The 24,271-nt window shown below is 41.2% G+C and overlaps 1 protein-coding gene across 1 annotated transcript; it reads left to right on the top strand.

Moving 5' to 3' along the window:
- Positions 1-616: 616 nt before the first annotated feature.
- RIGI (RNA sensor RIG-I) lies at positions 617-22,783 on the top strand (the record flags this gene model as incomplete). The annotated part of the gene is made up of 18 exons (XM_082301966.1): positions 617-722; positions 814-945; positions 2,740-2,918; positions 4,279-4,429; positions 6,162-6,284; positions 7,110-7,223; positions 8,130-8,283; positions 9,150-9,408; positions 10,118-10,280; positions 10,696-10,797; positions 12,850-13,007; positions 13,651-13,786; positions 14,688-14,836; positions 16,090-16,180; positions 16,891-17,061; positions 18,618-18,769; positions 20,589-20,735; positions 22,400-22,783. The coding sequence occupies 18 exons, from the start codon at positions 617-619 to the stop codon at positions 22,706-22,708; spliced, it is 2,796 nt and encodes a 931-aa protein (XP_082158092.1). The 3' UTR covers positions 22,709-22,783.
- Between the last annotated feature and the right edge of the window lie 1,488 nt (positions 22,784-24,271).

Here is a 24,271-nt window from a genome sequence, read left to right on the forward strand (position 1 = left end):
AGAGGTTTGCACGTGGAGTTGTCATGTTTAGCATCACTTCTGTGGGTGCTTTCTGCTCTGCAACAGGACTGCCCCTTTGGTAAGCCTTCTCCTTTGATGTTCACACGCCTGATCCAGTTTCTAAAAGCTTTTACAAGTGCTTTTGTCTTTAAAAAAAAAAAGCCGGGATACAGCTCATAAAAACTTGTTCAGGTTTTTCTGGGGACAAGAGGAAAGAGGAGGCAGGGCGATGGTTTTACTCCTATTTCTTCGCTGTGCTTTTTCTCACGCTGGCAGCCGCAGAAGATGCTGGTTGCAGCCTTTCCAACCGTGTGCATGCGCATACGATCAGTTGGGGCGGGGGCGGGGGGGGTGCGGGGGGTGGTGTCCTCTTTTTCTTTTGCTAAGGACGGACGCAAGCAGGAAGTAGCCTTACCTTTCTGGACCGCTTTCGGTTTCCGTTCTCCGGCTGGACTGAAGTTTCTTTTTCCCGTCGCTCCCTGCTTGCAGGCGGCTCCCACTCACTTCCTACCGGCTCTCCCCGTACCACTGCTGGGGCAGGCTCCGCGCACGCAGGCGGGACAGGGATCGGGACCGGGATCGGGACCGCCGCCGGCGGTGCGCAGCCGGCCTCGCCATGACGGCGGAGGAGAAGAGGAACCTGCGGTGCTACAGGCGGTACATCGAGAGGAGCCTGAACCCCCTGTACATCCTCGGCAACATGACGGACTGGCTGTCCGACGGTGAGAGCCGGCAGCGGCGCTGCCCCCGCGCCCGCGCCCCCGCCCCTGCCCCCTCCCGGTCCCCTCACTGCCTGTGCTGGCTTCTTGCTAGAGGTGAAGGAGAGAATCCGAAAGGAGGAGGAGAAGGGGGTGACGGCGGCCGCCGCGCTGTTCCTGGATGCAGTGCTGCTGCTGGAGGCGGAGGGCTGGCTGCGGGGCTTCCTGGATGCTCTGGTTGCCGCAGGTGGGTCCCAGTCCCGGGCGGGGTTTGTCCGCTGCTCCCCGCGCTGGCACAGCCGCCGCTGCCGCCCGCGTTCAGCCGGAGCGGGGCAGAGCCGCCCGGTGGGCTTCGGCTGCCGATCTTGTCACGCCAGGTGAGATACGGTAGGAAAAGGCAAGGTGACAAAGTCTGGAAATAAGCCTGTTGGAAGGTGAAGCAGCTGGAACAATTCTAAGTTTGGAGAAAGCCTCATTGACGGGAGACTTCTCTGTCTCAAAGCCTTTAGAGAAGAAACAAGACAGCCATTGTTCTCACCAAATACAATGAAAGGACGCTAAAACCTCTGAAAGAGAAAGCCAAATAGGTTTCAGGATGTGCATGGGATTAACTGGTAGCGTGGGATAACTTCACTCAACAACAGAGTCTTAAATTACTTTTTAAAAAATTTTAAAAATTACTCAGTGGCACTGAAAGTCTTCTGTTTCAAGAAGTAGTCCTTAATAGTTTATATAGATGATTGTTCCACAGTAGCTATAACTACTTGATGTGTAAGTTCCTTACCCAATTTCCTTTACAAAATGGAGCAGAAGAGATTGTGAAGGTATATACATGTATAGAAGAAAGCATCTGCCAGCTTTCTTCTATACATGTATATTGTATCATAGACTCTTGTTGGTGATTTATTGGATATCTTGAACCCCACAATCTCATGCCATAAGGTACTCTTTTTTCATTTCCTCACCATTAATTATGAATAATTATCTCAGGGAACAAATATCACAAAAATTTCTTATCACTTGGATGTAGCCCACTTATCCCTTAAAGCAAGTACTAGGTCCAGAGCAACCTTTTACCAGTCTGTAATAATCCTGTCAACTGAATTTCAGAACTATCCGCTTTGAACCTGATGGTGTTGAGTTTGGTGTATCTTCAGCAAAAACCTGAAACAGTTAGCCTGCTGATTCAAAGTGCTATCCCAAGGACTTGTTAATTGAGCTGGAGATTAGAATTTAGGATTATTCTTCTTTTTGGCAGATGCAGGAATTAGTAATAATTGGACTAAAGACATTATGGTGGTAAGTATCCACACTGCTCTTCTGCTCTTCTAAAATGAAATAAGAAGTTAGGCAAATTCTTTCTGTTTGCACACAAGTTCCTTTGGGACCCTGATGTGCTTTCTTCCACTTCAGAAACCTACACAGCAAATCACACATTTCCTTAAAATAGACCTCCCTGCCACTGTCTGTTCCAGGACAGGATTTTCAGCTATTTGATGACTGTCTAGGTTGCAGGTGTCTGTACTGCTTTCAGTCAGGTACTGGCTTGAATCCAGCACAGTGGAGATTTTTGAAGGAGGGTGGAGCCAAGGACAAGAGTAAAAGATAAAATGCTGGTGAATAAAAGAAAAGGCCACCAAAGCATCTTGTGCTTCTGAGTAGTGTCCTTTGCTCTGGGAATCCCGTGGAAGAGTATCACAGAATGCAAGAATTCCAACGATTGTATGATTGAAAGACAGGAGTGGATATGGTTGCTTGGGTGATGTGATATGTGACATTGTGTGGCTCTTTTTTGTTTTTGCAGGTGCAACTGCTCTTTTAGCAAAGAATTTTTCATATTAGACATACATATAGTACTATGAAGGAGAATAGTCACTTATTAGATAAAAATTGTATGTAGTTCACCTAGATTTTTGTCATTTACAGAACAAAATAATTTTAATTTCTCCAGTGATGCTGAGAAAATGTTTTTTCAGCTTGTTCCTACTTATTCTAGCTAAAGATTGAATTCACAGTAACAATTTGTATCTTTTTCTGAAAGGTTACACTGGACTGGCAGAAGCAATCGAAAACTGGGACTTCAGCAAGCTGGAAAAACTGGAGCTGCACAGGCAGCTGTTGAAGCGGATAGAAGCAACAATGCTAGAAATTGATCCGGTAGCAATCATGCCATACATAAACACATGCCTGATAGAGAGGGAGTGTGAGGAGATCCTGCAGGTATGGTAAAACGCTGGTATTTGCCCAGTTTTGCATCAGAGAAGTGCTGGTTGCCTCACTTGTGGGATGAATCAGTGCTTGTGTGACAGGTGGCTGGATGAGGAGGATGGCTGGCCACGGTCCCCTGGGAAAGGACTTCACTTTCTTCTCTTTAGAAGAGGCTTTGCTGTGTGGCTACAGCATCCCACAGCAGTGCTGTCTGTGACATCTGCACTTCTCATTTTCACCCCTGTGGCCCAGTGGGTAAGGGGACATGGAAAAGGGTTGCAGGTAGGGAGGCAGGATGGGGTGGTTTTGGTGTTGACAGAGCTCAGCTGTGTGTCTTTGTGGGTCCTGACTCACATGAGGAGACCTCAGGGGCTCTGGAAGGTGCCACATTGCAGTGAAAGGGTGCCTTGCTATGCCTTTGAAATAGACCCCTTTCTGTGGGTCTATTCCAGTGCAAAGCATTCACATTGCAGTAACACGCAAAAAAAAATACAGATTGAAGTAGGGAAATTGGTGTTTAGATGTTGCCTAATTTGATTGTTTCTTGTCATGGGATTTGACATATCCTGTTACCTTAACTGTAGAAACTTTGTGTAGCACTTTGAGTTTGGTCAGCACCCAAAGGCGGGGGTTCACTATAGTGTGAAATGGAACTTGAGGTCTGAAGTCATCAGTTAAATGCTGTGTCACAGAAGTGGACAGCATTTGCACTGCCTTTGGATGTGAAGCTGTTCTTCTGCTTCTCATTTCTAACTTGGTGTTGTTATTGATGACTGATAACAAGTGATGTTACCAAGCACTCATCGTTTATGACTGGTTAATAATGAGTATTAATGCTCTGTGAAGGAGTCTGATAGGTGTTCTCACTCCTTGTGACTCCTGAGAAGGATTGTTTGCAGCTGTTTTGTTTTTAAAGTGATGTTTCTTTATGGAGATACGTAATGTTTGGAAGCTGTTGCATCTGACCAAATATCAGGTCTGCCATAATTTTTATAATTTTTTTTTTCCTATTCTGAAATGGAAAGCCTCAGAGGGTTATGGCAGATACAGTTTATTACAAGGACTTTGCCAGACAGAAATTGGCAGAATAGCTCTGTGATGTTTCAGACCATATTCAAATACTCAAACAGATAGCCTACCTATTGTAGTCCAGCGAAGTTAAGTGTGTGACTACACTGGCAGAACTGAAGCTGTAGTGGGTAAATGGCTGAATTTTACTGTGAAGCTGTTATTCATTGAGAAGGAAATGCATTCATTGAGAAGGAAATTATGTTCAACTGAACAGCAAACATAACAAATCCACCTACTAAGCAAAGAGCAGTGGGTTTGATCACTCAGAACCCACAGCATTTTCTGTTTGTGGTGTGTGCAGATCAGTGAATACAGAAGCAAAGCAGCCGGGATAACTAAACTCATTGAATGCCTCTGTCGGTCGGATAAGGAAAACTGGCCCAAAAGTCTTCAGCTGGCATTGGATAATGCAGGGTATTACAATGCAAGTGAACTGTGGAATATAACAGAAGGTAAACTGTGAATTGTTTTTATGATGTTCTTTTCCCATTCTTGTACTAGACAGTAATTTTTTATCAGGAGAATCAGACTAATTTAGAAGGATACCATCAGACTACTTTGTTGTCTAAAAATAAAAACCTTTTCAAAATTTATTTTAAATGCCATTTGTATAAAATGAAATACAAGTACTATCCTACAAACAGGGATAAATTATTCTTTCAGTATTTTTCCTCCCAAATGGTTAGGAATGATACTTCAGCGCAGGCTCTGAAGGCATAAACTAGCCTTGTATATGTAATGTGTACATAGTTATCTTCTTCCTTCCCTTCTTCTGTAATTCAACTTTGCCGTCTTTTTGGTTGCTTGAGTTGTGATAGATGCAATATTTTCTGAAAAAATATGATTTGTAATGTTATAGTCTAGAGAGTGATACACTTCTATGCTCCACAGAGAAAATCATGTACTTTTTTCTTTGAGAAATCGATCAGCAGCCCTTACCAAGTTATTATGTTCATATTTTGTAAAAGTGCAGAATTGTCTCTCCTAAGATTTTGCTTTTTGAATTTACCTCTCCCTCCTTGAAAAATACCGATATAAGTAGCCTGCAACATAGGAGAATTTAGAGCAGAATACATTATTTTGCTACTAAAAAAATTATTTTAGATAAACTGGGCTGTATATCTTCATATCTGCATTTGCTGTCTCCCTAGGTACTTGTTTGAATTGGTTTTTTAGTTAGCAACAGGGATAAGCTGTATTTAAGTGGCTTCTTAAACTATATTTCTTATTTTGAAATGTTTTTATTACTGCAGTCAAAGGGTGTAATTTCATATCTGGAGAATTAATTATTACATATGCATAAAGTTGTGTACATAATTAATAAATTTGTTAAAAGATAGGTAAAATAATACATAAGAATGATACCTACTTGTATGTAGATACTATTTTATCTAGCTGGTGGCTATACATATTATTTGGTTGACAGTTACATTCTTTAAGTTAAAGACATCACTGTCTTTTGGGACGGCTTCCTCTAACATCCAGCTCAGCAAAGCCAAAGTCAGCCTACTGAGGAAATATTGTCAATATTGGAAGAATTTTGCTGCTGGCAGTTAAGAAGAGTTGGTAGCGGGAATTTACTGCAGATATTGTGTGCTTTCTGGAGCTGGAGTGATGTGCAAATGTGCTCTTTCTCCCACTCCAAAAGCAGTGCTTTGTGATCACGTGTTCTGTTTGCAAAGAGACTCTTCATGCAAGGCCCAGGGACAGTTCTTTGAGAAAGTACTAATTATAAGGCTAAGGAAAATTTCTCTTTTGATCATTGTGTAAGATAAAGGAGAGAGATAGTCTTAAAATTTCTAGATCCTTTCAGAAGGTGGGGAGAAAGGGAGAGCATAATCTTGAATTTACAAAGCTTCTTTGAATTCCTAGGTATTTTTTGTGCTTGTGGTTAATGTCCGTGTTACACAGTGACTTCTTGTCACTAAACACAGAGGATAAACTTTACTCCCAATCTATTGTTTCCTTTGATTTTTAAGGGATAGGTACACATGCACTGAGCATGTGGTTATTCTAAACCCACGGTTCTCTGTGCTATCCATCTTCCTTGAAAAGGAACCTGTATGCAGCATCATTTTATGTAGTCTTTTTCTTCCAGCAGCCAGCTTCTTCACCTTGTCATCACAGCAAATATGTTTTAAAGTCATAAGGATCGATAACATGCCTTCTTTTCCAATTATGTAGATAATGGCGAAGGTGTTGATGGTGAAATAACAGATGCCTCTGAGAATTACTTTGAAACCATTATGACATTTTCTGAAGAAGCAGAATGTGATAACCTCAGTGAAAATCTCTCTTCAGTTTCAGGTAAGACTTAAGAAATTAAAACAGTTTGTGGTTGGTATTTTCCATTTCCTTGGATTCCCAAAGGACACAGATGTAGTGTGCCACAAAGGAAGGTACTGAGGAATTAGTACAAATCTCTGACTTTGATTTAGCTGTCTTCTTATTTAATGTTTAAAGGATCTCATGCTGGGCATTGCAAATGTTAGGGGTTGCCCCTCATTTATCACATTTCTAGTGAAAAGTTGTTCTGTCAGCACATTATCAAAAAGGGTTCCCAAACACCAGCCTGTTGTTGATGCACCTCTTCTCTGATTAATTAATTCACACATGACCAGATATTAACCAGTTTAGAGAGCTGAATGTGACTGCAAGGGATCTGTGCAGTGACTGTCATGGCAAATTTTGCTCCACCAGTAGTTTCCAGTTCCTGTTCCATAAGTCCAAACACTCTGACAAGACCACAGTTTAAGAGAGTAATAATGTCTAAAGTCTATAGAGCAGAAGGCTAAAATAAATCCTCTGCATGTATTTGGAGAAAACTAATCCCTTTTGTTTTCCTTCTGAATTGAAAAAAGACCAGTTGAAGTAAGAGTTGTCAGCCAAGACCTTGAAATGAGTTCATTTTATGAATCACACTTGAGGGTTAACAAAAGTATGCCATCAAACCTACACAAAATTCTTGTTTGGTGCACCTGTCCTGTGAAAAGGCTTGTCTGCCAGAGAAAGTTCTGTGTAGAATGCAAGAACTCTTTACGTTTATCATTTTGGGTAGCAACTATGTGGGGCACAGCATATTTTGTGCATTTTTATTGCAACACTCTTCACAGAAACATTGTTTTATCCTAGAAAGGGTCTATGAGTCTTCATCTGTTAATGAACCAAAGAAGGCTCGGAGCTACCAGATTGAGCTTGCGCAGCCTGCCATTGATGGGAAAAACACATTGATTTGTGCCCCCACAGGTAAGGAAACAGACTTTTCTTGGAAAAATTCTCTTTGTGCAGATGGCTGTGAAGGATAGGGAATGGTAAAGGTTGCATCAGACTTCTTCAGTCGTTTATTTAAAAGCTGTCTTCCTTGCAGTAGATCCAGATCTACCCTGCAGTTAATGACCATGGGCAGCAGAGAGGCTGGCAAAAAAGACGTGTCTCTTGGCATGTCAGTGCTTGTATTCAGTGCATTCAGCATTCATTTCCATGTTCTGACTTCTGCTTTCTCACTCCTCAGTGTGGAATTTTCTCTTAAAGTCAGTCACGAATCTTTGCAGATATTTAAGAAATTTGTCTTGCAAGTTGAAGGAAAAATAGGATGAGTTAACCTGAGTTTCCTCTGTCTGCTCTGCTGCAATGCCCACAACATCAAGACAGCCTAATTTTTCCCTGGGCCCTGGAGAGGCAGGTGGGATAACAGAGGCAGTGACACAGAAGAGCTCTTGGGAACCTGCACAGCAAGCCTGAGGGCCAAAGGCAAACAAGTGTGAGAGGAGTAAGGCTGCATAGGGAAGGATGGAAGCTGAAAGGGCCTGGTGTCTATACATAGTCTGATTTGATGTGAGAGCACAGACTAATAGTGAAAAACAGACTCAGTGATTTCAAAGAATTCAAATACAACTGCAGATGGATTTTAATCCCCAGTGACTGTTTAACAGCCTTTACAGACTGAGACTGTGAGAGAGAATGGGATGATTCCCCACCTGAAGTAAACAAGAAGCTTGTGTTCAAATCTGTTCCAAATGTGTTCAAGTCTGGAAGTGTAACAGCCCCATTGTCAGCTCCCCTTTGTTACAAGGCATTCAGAGGATACAAGCTACTGCTTACAAATGCATCCTTTCATACTAATGCTTCACCTTCCATGGTTTTTGTTTGAAGGATCTGGAAAAACTTTTGTGGCACTTCTGATTTGTGAGCATCATTTGCAAAATGTTCCTTCAGGACGAAAGGCAAAAGTGGTCTTCCTTGCAACCAAAGTGCCAGTGTATGAGCAACAGAAAAATGTATTCAGGCAGCATTTTGAAAGAAGTGGGTAAGTGTAATTCTACCTGGTGGCTTTCTCCACAGAAAATAAACTACCCTCTAGGTCAGCTGTGGCTAGAGCAAGATGTAATGGGTTTACTGGTGAGCAAGACTGTTTGACAGTAACATCAGGATGATGTGTAGCTGCAAGAATGGCATTGCCGTGGGAGACTTTGTTTGGAGAATCTGAAGTCTGGTTTTGGAGAGTTTAAGCACTGATTGTTGCACATCTATGGAAATGGTGAAAGTATTTCTGCACTTGTCTATGGAAAAGGGTGAGGTGTGTTCTCTCTTGAGACTCCTTTCACCCCTGCTTCTAAAGATGAGGCAGTTCCAGGCAGTAGCAATGGGGTTCCTCTTGCCATTCCCAGAGCATCTCTTTTCTAAATGGAAGGACCCAAACTTCTTTGGTTTTCAACCTCTAGTCAGAAAATGATAGTCCACCTCTCAGATGGGACTGCAAATTGCTTAGAGGGGCATTAACAACTCCTTCTGATTTTGAAGGAACTGATTACTGAACATCCACATATGTATCCATATAGCTTTGAGAAAAGAAGGCTGCTGGACAGAAACAGTCCAATGATGCAAGGCATATACATAAAAGGGATGTTACATGTGAACTGACAAATGCAGCTTAAATGTACAAGTTCATCACTCCTCAAATATGATACATTTTTGTTAATGGGAGTTGAAAATACAGTTATTCACCCTCAGGTTTTTTTCTCAGCTTTTTTGGTCAAACTGCCAGCTCCAACTATTTGACATTAGTAGCTTAGTAACTGCCTTTCAAGCTTGCTGAAAAGCCCAGTTTTCTGTCTTTCTTTGCCCAGCAAGACATCCTTTTTCACATCCTGTTTTTTTGTATCTTTTTTCCAGATACTCTGTTCAGGGAATTTGTGGTGAAACAGTTGCAAATATCTGTGTAGAAAATGTTATACAGGACAGTGACATCATTGTGCTAACACCCCAGATTCTTGTGAATAGCATAGAGAAAGGGATCCTTAGCTCCCTCTCCATCTTCACTCTGATGATATTTGATGAGTGCCACAACACTACAGGCAACCACCCTTACAATGTGTTGATGACCAGATACCTGGATCAAAAATTTGACTCCTCTGGAAACCAGCTGCCTCAGGTAAGGCCCAGCCTGTCACTGGTGGAAACATTAGAGGAAAGTGTTTTGCAATGCAATCAGCAAAGGCTAAAGTCTTGCCTTTTGTGCTGATCCAGTTCAAACTCCCATTTAACAACAGCTGCAAATGGAAACAGTAGCATCTGCAACACTTTTTCATTCTTGGACTCCTCCAGGCTTTTTTCCCATGTTACATCTTCCCTGCAGCTGTCAAGAGAGACTGATCAAGCATGACAAAGACTGCAGTACTTTAGAGCAAATGGAAGAGCTGAACTGGGAAGAAAGCATGTAATTTAGTAATCTGCTTTTTACCTCTCTGTTGCTGTTTTCTGTGACAATAAAATGGGGCCACCGCCTCTGCTGGCATGAGGTTTTCATCCAGCTGAGAAGACAGCTCTGAATGAGCGCAAAGGATGGGTCTGGGTGTGGCTTTGCTCTTCCTCTATGTGATAAGCACGGACAAATACAGCTCATTATGGATTTCAGCAGCTGGATAATTTATTTTAAGTTTAAATACCCTGAGTGCCTTGGGAAGGGCAGGAGTGCGTACTGGTTTTGGTTCTTAAGAAGCCTGCTTCTTGTTTACTTCTGCTGCTTGTTTTGTTTCCATGTTTTTGAAGTTGGTGGCAATTTGTTGACTGGTAACAAGGTCTCCTGGTTTTATTCCATTTGTGACAAAGGAGCAACCACTGCTGTTCATGTGTGTGCTTAGATTGTAGGTTTAACTGCTTCTGTTGGAGTTGGTAATGCCAAGAGCATGAATGAAACTGTAGAGCACATCTGTACCCTCTGCTCCTACCTTGACATACAGACCATATCCACTGTCAGAGAGAACAAACAAGATCTGCAGAGGTTTGGAAACAAGCCAGAAACACGTAAGCACACTTCTTTTTTATTTTCCTGTGAGTTGCAAAGCACCATGATTATGGCAGCTACCCAGTTCACCTTTTTTTAGATTAAGATAAAAGCTTAAAACTAAGCTGGAGTTTTGCTTCCTGATAGCTTGAAAGAAGTTTAGGCTTGCAATCTCTTGTTGCCCTGCAGAAAGGCAGTGCCTATATGGGCTTATTTTCTCTGCTGTTCATGTACCATCTCTGATTTTTATTCAGTTCTGCCAGTGAGGATTGGGGGCTGCTTTTTCTGTGCACCTGCAGTGCTCATTAACAATAAACTTGACTGTGATTGCATGGAGCACCGTGTGTAGCATTCTTCTAAACAAGAATTTGTTCTGTGCTTCCCGAGAAAATATTTTGCTTACTCAGGCCACTGACTTATATTTCTCTTCTCTAGATATCAGATGGGTTAAAATGCGAGCTCAGAATCGCTTTGCAGACATTATCTCAGGTCTGATGTCTGAGACACAGGTGTTGATGAGGAAGATTTACTCAGTGGGTAAGATGCTGTAATATGCCTGTATTGCAGTTCAGTATTTGATTAAATCAGTGTGAATCATAGCTGCTAGAACAGACACTCTTTTTTCACTTCCTTTCTCCTTCATTTTTAGTTGCCTTTAACCAATATTTTCTAAGTAAGAGATTACAGATAAGAGATTCAAGTATTATCCTGTAATACGTGATTAGTTTGACAATCATAAATATTTTTGCTTGAATTTCAGCCTGTTACATGCAACTAAAAATGGTGTGCTTTTGACACTGTCAAATCCTTCTGAATTTAAAGAATCTGAAACAAAAGGGCTTGCAACTCAAAATGCAATGGGCTGGATTTCATTGATGAGAGATACCTGTATGTTCTTATTTAAAGATTTCTTAAAATGCATTAAACAAATGCTTCACACCCAAGTCTGTCTCTGTTAGAAAAATAAGAAATGTCACAGTTATGCTATTACTCTGAATGTTGTAGTTTTTTCCTTACAACAAAAGTTAGTTTTCTCACTTGCTGCTCTGACACCTCTTGTGTTTTCTCTGGCCTCTGAGTTGCACTTGGAGTTATTTCTAGGGGTGCCCTGGCCACTTTTCTGGTCAGCACCCTGTCCTCTTCATGCTTCTGGGTGCTTCTATTTCCACTTTTTACCAGGTCTCCATTATTTTTCTTTAAAAAGCATTTGAGATAATGTTTCAGAGTAGGATCTGTGGAACATGAGCATCACTGGAGAGAGCATATGGCTGCCCAAGAAAGGAAACAACTGTCAGTAGGGTTCCAGCTTCAGGATTACTCTGGTGGGAGGGTTTGCAGAGAGGAGATGCATGATTGTGAAAAAAAAATGGGTCTCATGATCGTGAGATTACATCTGTAATCATTCAGAAATAAATCGATCTTTTCTGCTTTTGCAGAGTTCCTAAGTGGTGTCCAGTAAGTGGCTTTTATTAAAAATTGGAGAGCAGAAGGGGATACAAAGCAGAGACCCATAGATGGATATGCTCAGGATCCGCCTTGGTCTCTCCAGCTCTGGATTAAAGCATGTTGTCTGTGCTTAGACTGGTTTTTGCACACTGACTGCAGTGCCTTGAAGCTGTTTACCTCAGTTCTAGATTTGCCCCCTGCCCTCGACTTCCCAGATCTTTAAGAGTGAACTGTATTCTGGGACAGGAAGAGAGAATTAAGACCCCCACCCAACCAAAAAAAAAAACCCCAATGAAACAACCCAAAACCCAAGCCCGATCAAAGAACAAACACAGATTTTCAAAATGCATATTACATTAAGCAAACACTTCTGAAGCTTATTTTGCATCACAGTTCCTCTTTCATGAATGACAGTGACTTCCCTTCTGTAGACTCCCTGATTACTGAAGTCTGTGAAGCACTCAGGCAGAGTATGTATGCAGCAAACAGGTACTGCCTAGTTCTGCCTCAAGGACAGGCCCTTGGACAATATGCTTCTGGACTATTTAATGAATGAATATAAACTATCGAGTAGCTGGTAATGCAAGGAAAAGTGTATATGCAAGTTTCTGAATACTGTAGGCTTCTTACAGGATAAGTGAGCTCTAATTTTATTACTGAAGTCCCTGCAGATGTAAGTACACAGATCTTCAGTTGAATTATATTGGGTTAATTTTAGGCTAGCATCTGGGTATATATTGAAACACAGGGAGTGAAGAAGACAGAGCCAGACTCTTCACAGGTGGTTCCCAGAGCTGGACAAGAGGCAGTGGGCACAAACAGAAATACTTAAACAGGAAGAACATTTTTTGCTGTAAGGTGGTCAAACACTGGAACAGGTTGCCGAAAGAAGTTGTAGACTCTGTCCTTGGAAGAACATTTGAACTGAGTGACCAGCTCTAGGTGATGTGCTTTGAGCAGAGGGTTGAACTAAAGACCTCCAGAGGTGCCTTTCAGCCTCAATGGTTCTGTGATTGTATCATAAAACTGTTATTTTGCATAGGCTTTTTTAGAGCCAATATTAGTGGGAAATGTGTTATCCTCTAGGTAACGGTTTTTATTTGTTATTCAAGATGAACAAATGTTTTTTCCCTCCTTTACTAGATACCATCTCCCAAATCAACAAGAATTACTTTGGGACACAGAGATATGAACACTGGATAGTTTTCACTCAGAAGAAATGCAGACTGCTGCAACTGGAAGATAAGGAGAAGGAGAGCAACATTTGTAGAGACCTTTTCATTTGTACTGAACACTTGCGGGTAAGTGTGTATCCCCTTTCCTTCCATACAGAGTTAGTCATTCTGGTCCTTCTGATACAGGTATGTTCACCTAGAAGCAGATTTTGAACCAACTGTTCTATTTAGAATAGTAGAATATGCAGAGTTAGAAGGGATGCCCAGGGGTCATTGAGTCCAGCTCCTGTCCCTGCACAGGACATCCCCACCATGAGCCCAGGAGTGTTGTCCAAGCACTTCTTGAACTCTGTCAGGCTGGTGCTGTGACCACTTCCCTGGGGAGCCTGTTGCAGTGCCCAACCACCCTCTGGGTGAAGAATCTTTTCCTGATATCCAACCTAACCCTCCCCTGACACAACTTCATGTTTACATGAGTCCCGTTGCTGGTCATGACAGCGAAGAGATCTGTGCTTGCCTCTCCACTAGGTGAGGATATTGAAGACTACAACAAGCTGACACAGGCTAAAGCATAAGGTGTGTAAGAGTTGTGTCTATGATGCTCACTAGGGACAGATTAGTGCAGAGGAGACTTAGCAGTGCTTGTGTTGTCATGAAAATGAAAGAACACCACGAGTTTGTAACATTTAATCTAGCTAAATAGAATTTAAGTGTGTTCATGCCACCCCATGGAATATGATGCCTAATGCATATGTCTCTTTCCAAGCAGAAATTCAACGATGCTCTCATTATCAGTGAAGATGCCCGCATCGAAGATGCTTTAGCCTACCTAAATGAATTTTTCACAAATGTAAAAAATGGACCATATACAGAGTTAGAGAAGCAACTGACAGACAAATTTCAAGGTATTTCCCACAGTACCTGTGACAGTTGCAGGGGAGAAAAGAGTTTATGATGGGATGGTGTGGGTGTTTTCTTCCGAGTAAGTGCAGTTGTTTTTCCAGAAACTGCACTTTTCAGAAGATTTGGTGTGTGTATGGGTGCAACTGTAGTGTTAGGGCAGGTTGGGGGGACTTACCTTCTGGGACTGTAAGCTTCTAGTGCAGAAGCTGAGAAAATAGTAATAATTAATAACAGTAATAGTAATACCTAGATGCTGCAGTAAGTTCTCACATGCCTGGCTTGGAGATAAGGCAACAGTGTCCTTATGGCTGTGCCCCATAAGTAGGGGGATGGTCTACAATCATGGATGCTGATAGCATTAGGTATGCCAACATACACTGCTCAGTGAGCTGCAGTGCTCCCACATGAATCCCAGTCTTCTGGGGAGAAGCAGGTGTCCCTTGTACCCTTCTGATTGAAAGTTAGAGGTTGCACTGTTCTTTGACTTCTGATTTAGTTAGCAGTGGGCTATATTCTAGCCTGTGGTCTGGTGCATTTCAGTGTTGACTGCAATTTTAAATCACTGGGCTGTATGCTCTTGAGTGTCAGTTGTTTTCTAGGAAGAAATAGCAGCACAAGAACTGAGTTTGTTTTGTTGCTGCCTTTTGATGCACAATATATCACAGAAGTTCTCATGTCAGTTTGCTACAAAATGTGAGATATTCATAATTTTGTTTTTTCTGGGGATTTTGTTACATTTAACCAACAGATTTCCCTGCTTACATTCAAAAGAATGGAATAGAAAATGAAAAAAGAAGCTAAAGAGAATGTGCATGGTGTTCGAAAGTAGGTTTGTGTAGGAATTCTGCTTTCTACATTAAAAAAGGTAAATTTTTCAAGAAACCTCTTTTTTTTTTCTGTCAGAGAAGGAACCAGAGCTGACTGCCCTTTCAAAAGATGAGTCAAATGAGAATCCAAAGCTGGAAGAGCTTGCTTGCATCCTGGACGAAGCATACCGCTATAATCCACAGACTCGCGCTATTCTCTTTGCCAAGACAAGGGCTTTAGTCGCTGTAAGACATTTGTTTTTAAAGCTCCTGAAACAAGTGGGAAAATAAAATGCCTCATCTTATTACCCTTCCCATTTTTGATCTGAAATAGAAAAATATCCATGTATTTGATCTTTCTAACTTATTTTACTGTGTCTACCTAAGCCCTTATGCTCTGAGGCAGAATGAGTAGAGTTTTCTTTTCTTTTTCTGAAAACTCTGGTTGTCCTATGTGATGTCTAACTACATGTCATAGTTGATCATTAAGCCATCAAATTTTTACTTTAGGCCTAAAGTCAGTTTTAACAAGACATGTTTTAAGGGTTTTGGCTTTAAGGTAGCAGTGTTATAAATCAGCAGCTCTACTCCATTACTGTCTGCACATCAGGAGGTATTTATACATTTCTCAGAGGATTCCTATAGACATGAAGAAGGTCTGTGCCCTAGCACCTGTTTTTAATCAAGAAAAAGGAAAAACTTTGTGCAGCAGATGTTCTCAGGACTCTTATCACTGGTCTATTTCAAACTTTCCTACAATCGAGGATCTAGGCTGGATGATGCTGTTTTTCCCTTACGATGCCTTACTCCCAGAAAAGGTTCATGCTTGAAGTAAATGTGCTGCTAATCATTAGCATGAATAGGTTAAAACATTTACTGCAAATATCAGCTGTCTCTGGCTACTGTAAACAGATTTATCAGCTGAATGACCCAGCCCCCCTTTTTATCCTTTTCATCCAGATATGCTGGATGAATTGCAAACCAGAAAAAATTAAAAGCAGGCTAAAGTCCAAACTAACAACACCAAGCATCTGCTGGCAGCTTTCCATTTTAGATTTAAAACAGTGGCTTGGCTGAATTTTGTTCTTCTGTAAAAGCAGTTTGAAGGTGCTGCTGTCACTGTGTAGTGGAAGTCCAGTTTGTAAATAGCAACTACTTTCCTCTGGTCCCAGAGGTGTAGCATTCCGTGTCCTGTTAGTTTATAAGAGAAAAACGCAAACTTTTTAGCAGTGAAAGGCTGCTTGCTCTCTAGCCAGCCCTTAAGTTGCAGGAGTTGGAAAAGTGGAAACCAGTCTAGCATGGTGTAATCTGGTATCATGTGAGCCTTGCTTTCTCACTTATTAAAAAATATTCCGTCCTGACACACAAGTTACACCTTGCTTTCTGCTTTTGGGTCTTCTTTTGAAAGTATTAATTGACTAGGCAAGCATAGGAAGGATCTACCTTTCTCAAACTAGCACATCTGCACAGAGAATCTAACTCCATGGTTTGCTCTCCAGGCTTTGAAGAAGTGGATAGAAGCAAACCCTCTACTTAGCCACATAAAGCCAGATGTGTTGATGGGTAAGGGAAGTAAAGATCATACAACAGGTATGCAGATTTGCACTGAGATATAACATAAGCTAAATCTGTGGTGGCTATGCTGCTAAAACTGTTCTGCTTTCCCTGTGTTCATCTAAACAGAGGAAGGTCATGCAAGTTTGCACTTGCATTCTTCCGTATCTGGAAGACCTTAAATGCATTCTAAGGAGATGCTTGCCTTTTCTGTCCAGAAACTTTGGTTAAAGCAGCAGTAATACTGTCAGTGACACTTCTCTGCAGGGTTCTCTTGCTAATTCAAAAGCAGTTTAGAAACTTCACTATCATGGCTTGTTGTGATTAATCCTCATGTTGTCGCTGCTCCTTTTATAGATCCCTCTCTTATTTTGTGTTTGACGGCACAAAGACATTTTAAGATAGACTGGAAGCTACAACTGAAATGAATTGCCTATGCCTTTAGAGTTAGCTTGGGTTTTAACTAAGCTGCATGGGTGTCTCCAATAAAGATCATCTGGGAGTTGTGTCTAAAATGGTGTTTCCCAGGTTGATAATTCCTGTGACACATCAACAGAAATCCCTGGTCAGTGGATATAGTATAGACCCAGCTGCATATCAAACTTTAAGTAGTTTTCCAGATCAAAAGGATGTACTAATTTCTAATCACTTAAGCAAAAGCAAATGTGGGTATCTTGCTCAAAGAGTTGCTTTTCAAAGCTTTCTCTTCAGTGTTTTTTTCCTGACACAGTTTCTTGGTACTGTAGGTATGACCCTGCCAATGCAGAAGGGTGTACTGGATGCATTCAGAAATGACAAGGATATCAGACTGCTAATTGCTACATCTGTTGCTGACGAAGGCATTGATATTGCTGAGTGCAACCTTGTGGTGCTCTATGAATACTTCGGTAATGTCACCAAAATGATCCAAGTGAGAGGTATGGAATTCCAGAGCTATTAATTTAGAAACCTTTTTTGGCCTAGAAATGACTAGAAATGGACATGAAATGCTACTAACAGGCACATTGGAAATACTGTAGTAATATGTGCATGCTTTGGTGTTGTTCTTCTATGCCTTAGAGCTAAGTCAAGTGAATGATGGGACACGATAAATCTGTTCACAGAGCTGAGTCCTTGATTTGTCTGACTGTTCTTTTGCCAGGCAAATTACCATGCTGCACAAGGTTATTGAGCTGTTGAGGACTGACAGTCTCAAGTAGACAGTTACACATACAAGCAGAACTATGGCTAGAAGAGCTATTGTCAGAAATATTACAAATTGTTCTGTGACAATTTACAAAGGACTGCTGCAATGGAATTTCTTGTATTGCCTTGGCTTCTGAAGGCCTTCTCCTGCCCAGTGGTTTATTACCAACCCAGCAACTCCCAGGTACATGAGGCCTTCGCATGTGCAGATGCCTAATATTTAAGACTAAAAAAAAAGACACCCTGTTTCTGTCTTCTTGGCTTGTCCAGAGAAGTCTGTCAAGAATTTGGCCTTAAATTTGGTGATTGTACAGTATAGCCAGTAGAGGGGAATGAAGAGCCAAACTAAATACTGATTGCTGTTTCACGTTCCTAAACAGCATAAAACTGCCTGCTCTTTTAAGGGTGCATCTACAGTATTTTATCCTGTTCCCCAAGTAGTTAACATCATAATTTAATGGGAAGTGGTTTCCATTGTACTTACACTGTACTCTACTTTCAGGGTTTGTGTGTTGTGACTTTCTTATCTGTGTCTTATAATGAAGTAATTGGCCCAGAATTTACTTTTATGGATGAAAGGATAGCGTTTATTATTAAAAAGCCATTAAAGGTGCAAAGAAAAGGTTATGTCAGTTTTAAACCACATACAATCATGATTTTTGTGGAGTAGGAGCTTGAAAGAAAATGTGAACACTTTTTATAACTGAACTACTTCTGAACTGGTATGTGATCCCTGTAGTTTTTGGTTTGCTGGTGTCACAGCTTCAATAAACAGGCAGGCAGTAGACATAGGTAGAAGAGAAGGCACTTGCTGTTCTTGTCTGTGTTCTTGTCAGCACTGTATTTCTAATTCCTTAGGTTTTTGTGATATATGGGGTTTTTGGGTTTTTTTAGACACCAATTAGCAGGATGAAAACTAATAAGGAAGACTGAGATGAACTTTTCTCCTTTGTTTTTTTTTTTTTTTTTTTTAACACAACAACAAGGCAGCAAGATGCTATACAAAAATTGAATTTTAAAGTATGCCTGAAGTCAGCACAGGGAAGCTACAGAAGCAGGCAATACAATACTGGCTAGGGTGTATGGTATATCCATGAGGATATTTGGAAGGGGGCATCTTGTTCTGGTTTGTTATTGAAGAATGTTCTTCAGAAGCAGCATTACCTGAATCTGGACATTGCAAAGAAAAGCAGCCATACAGAAGGCCCTTAACAGTATTATGGCAGACCTGTCACTTTTGGACCTGTTGTTAAGAGTAACTAAAGAGCATAAATGTGTTGCTATATAGGTCGTGGAAGGGCAAGAGACAGCAAGTGCATCCTTGTGACAAGCAAAAGAGAAGTGGTTGAGAATGAAAAACAAAACAGTTATAAGGAAGAAATGATGAATGCAGCTATTGAAAAGCTACAGAACTGGGATGAAACAACATTTGCAAGAAAGGTTTGTGATTTGTGCAGTTTTCATACTTAAATTTCAAAGGCATAATCTATATCAGCCTTCACCTACTAGGGCTCTATATAGGGCCAAGTGATAAGCTGAGGGAAGTGTTCATTGTACTTGATTTCTGACAAAGGCTAGGTCAGCAGAGAAGGGATGGTGTGTACTGATAGTTTGCAAATGTCAACTGTACTATAACTGCAAAAAACTTTGTGAGGTAGAATTTATGACCTGTTGCTTATGAAAAGAGAAGGACTTATGGGTGATTTGAGAGTTGGAGGCCATCTTGGGCAGAGTGTACAAAGATATCGTGATGTTTTGCAGCTGAAAATCAAGAGGGCAAAAGCCCAGCCACCAAGGCCTAAGGAGAAATCCCCATTCTTTATTGGATATGGAGGGAAACGTAGCGACAAAGATGAAGAGGAGAGACTGAGGTACTTAATGCCTTGTTTGCCTCAGTAAGACCAGTTGTACTCAGGATATCCAGCCCCCTGAGCTGGGAGACAGAGATAAGGATCAGGATGAAGCCCCCATAATCCAAAAGGAACTGGTTAGTGACCTGCTACACCACTTAGACACACAAGTTTATGGGGGCAGATGGGATCCACCCAAGGTGGTGAGGGAGCTGGTGGGAGAGCTCATCAATCCACTTCCCGGTATTTATCAGCAGTCCTGGATAATCAAGGAGATCCCAGGTGACTGGAGGTTGGTCAGTGTGACCACCGATATACAAGAAAGACCAGGAGGATTCGGGGAACTACAGCCTTGTCAGCCTGACCTCAGTGCCAGGGAAGGTTATGGAGCAGATCATCTTGGGTGCTATGCATCACGTGCAGATGTTACACATCACATACAGGACAATCAGGGATCAGGCCCACCTGGGATGCATTTATGAAAGGCAGGTCCTGCCTGAGCAGCTTGGTTTTCTTCTGTGACTGTGTGACCCGCATAGTGGGTGTGGGGAAGGCTGTGGTTGGTGTCTGTCTGAACTTCAGTAAGGACCTTGACACCATTTCTCACAGCATTCTCCTGGAGAAACTGGCTGTTCGTGGCTTGGATGGGCGCACTTTTTGCTGGGTAAAAAAAAGGCCGGATGCCCAGGCCCAGAGAGTGGGAGTGACTGGAGTTAAATACAGCTGGTGGCTGGTATCAGTGGTGTTCCCCAGGGCTCAGGGAAGACTGGAATAAGCCACTACTAATAAAAAAGCTTTGTACACAGTTCTTCCGCATCCCCATGCACTCATCCTGTGTTTCCAGACAAGCTTTTGGAGACTGAACTGTGCAACAGAGGATGCCCAAGGCCCCCTGGCCTTTGTGACATTTCTTCTCCCGCCTCCAAGGCTTGGTGTGGTTGCTCCTGCTTCTTCTCAGAGGATTCCATTTCTGCATTTGGTTCTCAGCTCCAGGCCGTGCCTTGTTGCTTCTTTCTCTGCCTGCAGTTTCTGTGGTCTCTGTAGCTCTCTTTCCATACCATGAGATTCCTGAGATTCCCAGAGCAGCAGCATTAGTTGTGCTGTAGGGTCTCACATGTCTTAAGTCTTCACACAGACTTACCAGCCTTAAGACCAGAGGGACTGCTGGGGGCTAGAGGGGAGGAAGGATCAAACATCATAAATGCTGTCCATCATGTAGTCTCATTCTAGCCCTGCATTCTAAATTGACAAATGTACCCTGTTCTTTCTTGGTATGAGTTGCCAGAACAAGGTGTGTTTTGTTTTGTGTGCTTTAAGTAATAGTTTCCTACATGTTACATATCCAAAGTCATGTTTAGGCTGACACTGGGATTTAATTTCATAATGATCTTGATTTTTATTTATTAAAGATACGTGACCTGCAAATGAAGGAAAAGAAACTACGGGATTCCAGGAAGAATGAAACAAAATATAAAGCAGTGGAAGGGAAAATAAATCTTTTGTGTGGAAAATGCAAAGCATATGCCTGCAGTACAGATGACATCAGAGTTATAAAGGTATGTTTCTGTACAGGAACCTACATCCATGAACACCAGGGAAATCAGCGTTATTGAACTAATTGCATTGCTTATTAGTGTGGAAGTGGGCTATTTTGTGCAAACTGGAGGAGAATAGAAATTCTGAATAAATCAGTAAAACCACGGGAACAGTTGTGACTACTTCTGTACTACAATATGATATTAGTTTATGTTGTTCAAGGTGTGCAGATATGTGGTACGGTAGGAATCACTTCCATTTTCCTGCAGCCCTTCTGATGAATTTTGTGGAAAACCACCTGATCTTCAACTATATAACCTACTAGTGTTACTGCTGGATATTTACTTTCCTGATTAGCATCAGATGGGAAGTCTCTCTGCTGTTGAGAGATTTCTCCCACAGTTTCTGTCAACTGAAAATTATGTACTGGGATCAGCTTACTAACTCCTTGTCTTATGGGTCAGTTTGAGTTTTGAAAAGCAAGGTAAACCATGGTTTCACAAGAAGAGCCCTACAGGTCTTCGATATTATTTTGTTTTCCATTCTGTAGGTGTAGTTCACATTGGTTCCATGTATCATAGAGACATTTTGATTGTACTCTTTCTGAACGTGAATATTTTCTCTGTAGACAAAAGAAGGCAGTACTCTTTACACGTGGAAAGTGGTGATCATGGAAGAGGCTTTTCTGGGCCCTTTGAGCCTTTTTAGTTCTGCTTTTTGTTCTTTTGAAGCTGCTTCTATTTGTGCTGCTCTGAAAAGTGCAGTTGCAATGTGATAAGGGGCTTCAGGCTACAGCTGAGCATTACCGTGTCTGCCTTCAGGACCTTGCCAAATTTTTGTTGGTTTTTACCAGCTGTTTTTGGAATGTGGATGGTGTTCACTACTCCTCTGCAAGAAGCTGGGAGTAGCTCAGCTTTGTGAAAACTTGATTACATTTCTTTGACAAAAAACAAGGGCTATCTAAAGCACCTCTGACTTGGACTCTATTTTGTGCTCCTGTACATATATCCTGTATATATATATCACCTATACCTGTGCAAATAGATCAAAGAGTTCAGAAAACTCTTCAGTAAGTGTTTTGCTTAGTGTTCTGCAAATAACCCCTCACAGTTTTTAAAATAATCCCTACAAACTGCATTTCCAGGAGGATCTACCATTTTCAAACTCAAGCTCAGATTGTAAATATGCTTTCAAATAAGGCTGTAATTTCTTTAATCTTTTATTGCATATGTTATAAACAACAACTGTAGCTCCTTTACCTTGTTAGGGTTATTTTTCCTACCACTCCAAAGTAATTGCATCACCTGTCATGGGAAGCAGGAGTCTCTCAAAGTTGTCCATTGTCTGAATTACTCTCTTAGTTTCCTGGACAAGACTCAAATACTGCAAACACAGTTTTTAAAAGGCTTAGTAAGTTCGAATATGTGTAAGCTGGTGACTGGGGGTACACGGTAAATTTTTTTTGTTTTGATAAGGCCAGGCCTGGGTCCTTCTAGTACCTGGTATTCAATGAATGGGGGGGGAAAAAAGAGCAATGAGCCAAATGGAGTGGAAGGTGAGCCTCCTGGGTGACAGCAGGTGTCTTAACAGTGAGAACATGTATTTGAGAAGGAAAGGGGAATGGCAAGAAAAAATGAGGAATGTTGTTTCTAATATTAAGTGTTTCTGGCATGTTTTGTTTCAGGAATCTCATCACACTGTCCTAGGTGATGCATTCAAGGAGCGTTATATAACAAAGCCCCACAGCAAACCGGTTCAGTTTGATGGTTTTGAGAAAAAAAGCAAGATGCATTGCCGAAATACTGACTGCCAGCATGATTGGGGGATTACAGTGAAGTACAAGACATTTGATAATCTACCAGTGATCAAAATCAAAAGCTTTGTACTAGAGAATGTTGAAACTGGGACACAAATGGATTTTCAGAAATGGAGAAGTATTAATTTCTTTTTGAAGAATTTTGATGAAGAAAATGACCTCAACTCAACATTTTAATGGATATATTGTTCTACTGCACTATGCTGGAGTAGTAGATGATCAATTTTTGTCTATAAAAACTTTTGTTCTTTATGCTAGGCCCCTCACCCACATCTGGCTAGATTATAAAAGGCTGGTAAAGCCACTGAAACCAGTATTTGCTATGTAATGAAATATTTCACCACAGGTTTCACTAGAAGGACAAATATGTGCCTAGGCATCTAGAGCTGAATCATTATGGCTATGAGGAACCTGGTCTGAAAAAAAAATAAGATCAAGTTGGATGACTAACTAAACATCCAACTTTAGGTGACAGGCAAGCCCTTCAAGAACTGAGATGCGAATCAGCATCTTCTTTGGTACTGCTAACTTGTTGGATTCCACATCCTTGCAGCCAACATGGCTTACTAGCACTTCAGGCATTACTCTAGCTGCTTTTAAAACTTCTAAAAATGTTACTTTTAATGTTCTAGACATAGATATATAAAATTAAGAGAAGAATGTCCAGTAACTTTTTTGTAAGGACGATACTACATCTCTTAAATCTATCTTTAATAGGAAATTCTTCTGCAACAGTAGAAATGCAATAGGGCAGAGCCCTCTTGGGGATCCATCCTTGTGATTAAAATGGTAGCACTTTTTTTTAAATCACTGCACCTTGTTCAAGTTGCTGTTGCTCAAGTTGCAGAATGGGCACCCTCCTGTGTTGCTTAACTGAACAAGCCCTAATGGGGACAACAGTGCCCCGGAATATGGGTGGAGGTTCAGTTTTGATGGGGATTAGCACTTACCTGGATGCCCTGTCTCATGGATTATCGCCTAAAATCTTTCAAGACACTGGGAATACTGTAAGCTTCCTGTCAGAGCTGATCTAGCATTCTAACAAAGTCTAGGTATTACTGTGTTCAAATCTATCCTCTTTACCCAGATCCCAGACTTCCCTGGGAGAAACAGAAATTGCTACAGAGTTATGAAACACTGTTGTATTGCTACACTTGAAAGCACCTGCTGATTCTACACATCTTCAGTGAGTTTAGTATTCAGTATTTCTGGAGCAAAAAACAAGTGCATTTTCAGTTCACCTGGTGTATTTGACAGTGTGGTAAGGTATGTATGTGCGAGAATTACATTACCAAAACACCCGAACTAATTAAAAAAAACCAATCAAACAAAAAACAAACCCCAAACTTAATCCAAGAGTTCAAAAAAAAACCAAACCTAAATTTATGAGTTCAAAAATTAATTTAAACTGCCTAAATCCTACTCAGTGAGGCTTGCGGTGTTCTTGTAAAGTGTTGTGTGGCATTAAAAGCAAAAGAATTTTGTAAGTCCTGCTTCATGTTCCACCCCAGTCCATGCCTTTTACCGTGAAAGCTGTATGCACTGTACAGGAAGGCTGAATCTCAGTCCTACAGTAACTTCCTCTGTACTTAGTTTTTACCGAAAAGGAAACACGGAACAATGAATAAAGATGATTTATGTTCAGATAATGCCTCCCCTCCAAAAATACTAGAACAAAATATTTTTGAAAATGGCTGGTTCAGCGCTATCAGATTAAAAGTACATGGAAAAATCACAGTT

The sequence above is a fragment of the Coloeus monedula genome, assembly GCF_965178545.1.
Source record: "Coloeus monedula genome assembly, chromosome: Z".
NCBI classification, from domain to species: Eukaryota; Metazoa; Chordata; class Aves; order Passeriformes; family Corvidae; genus Coloeus; species Coloeus monedula.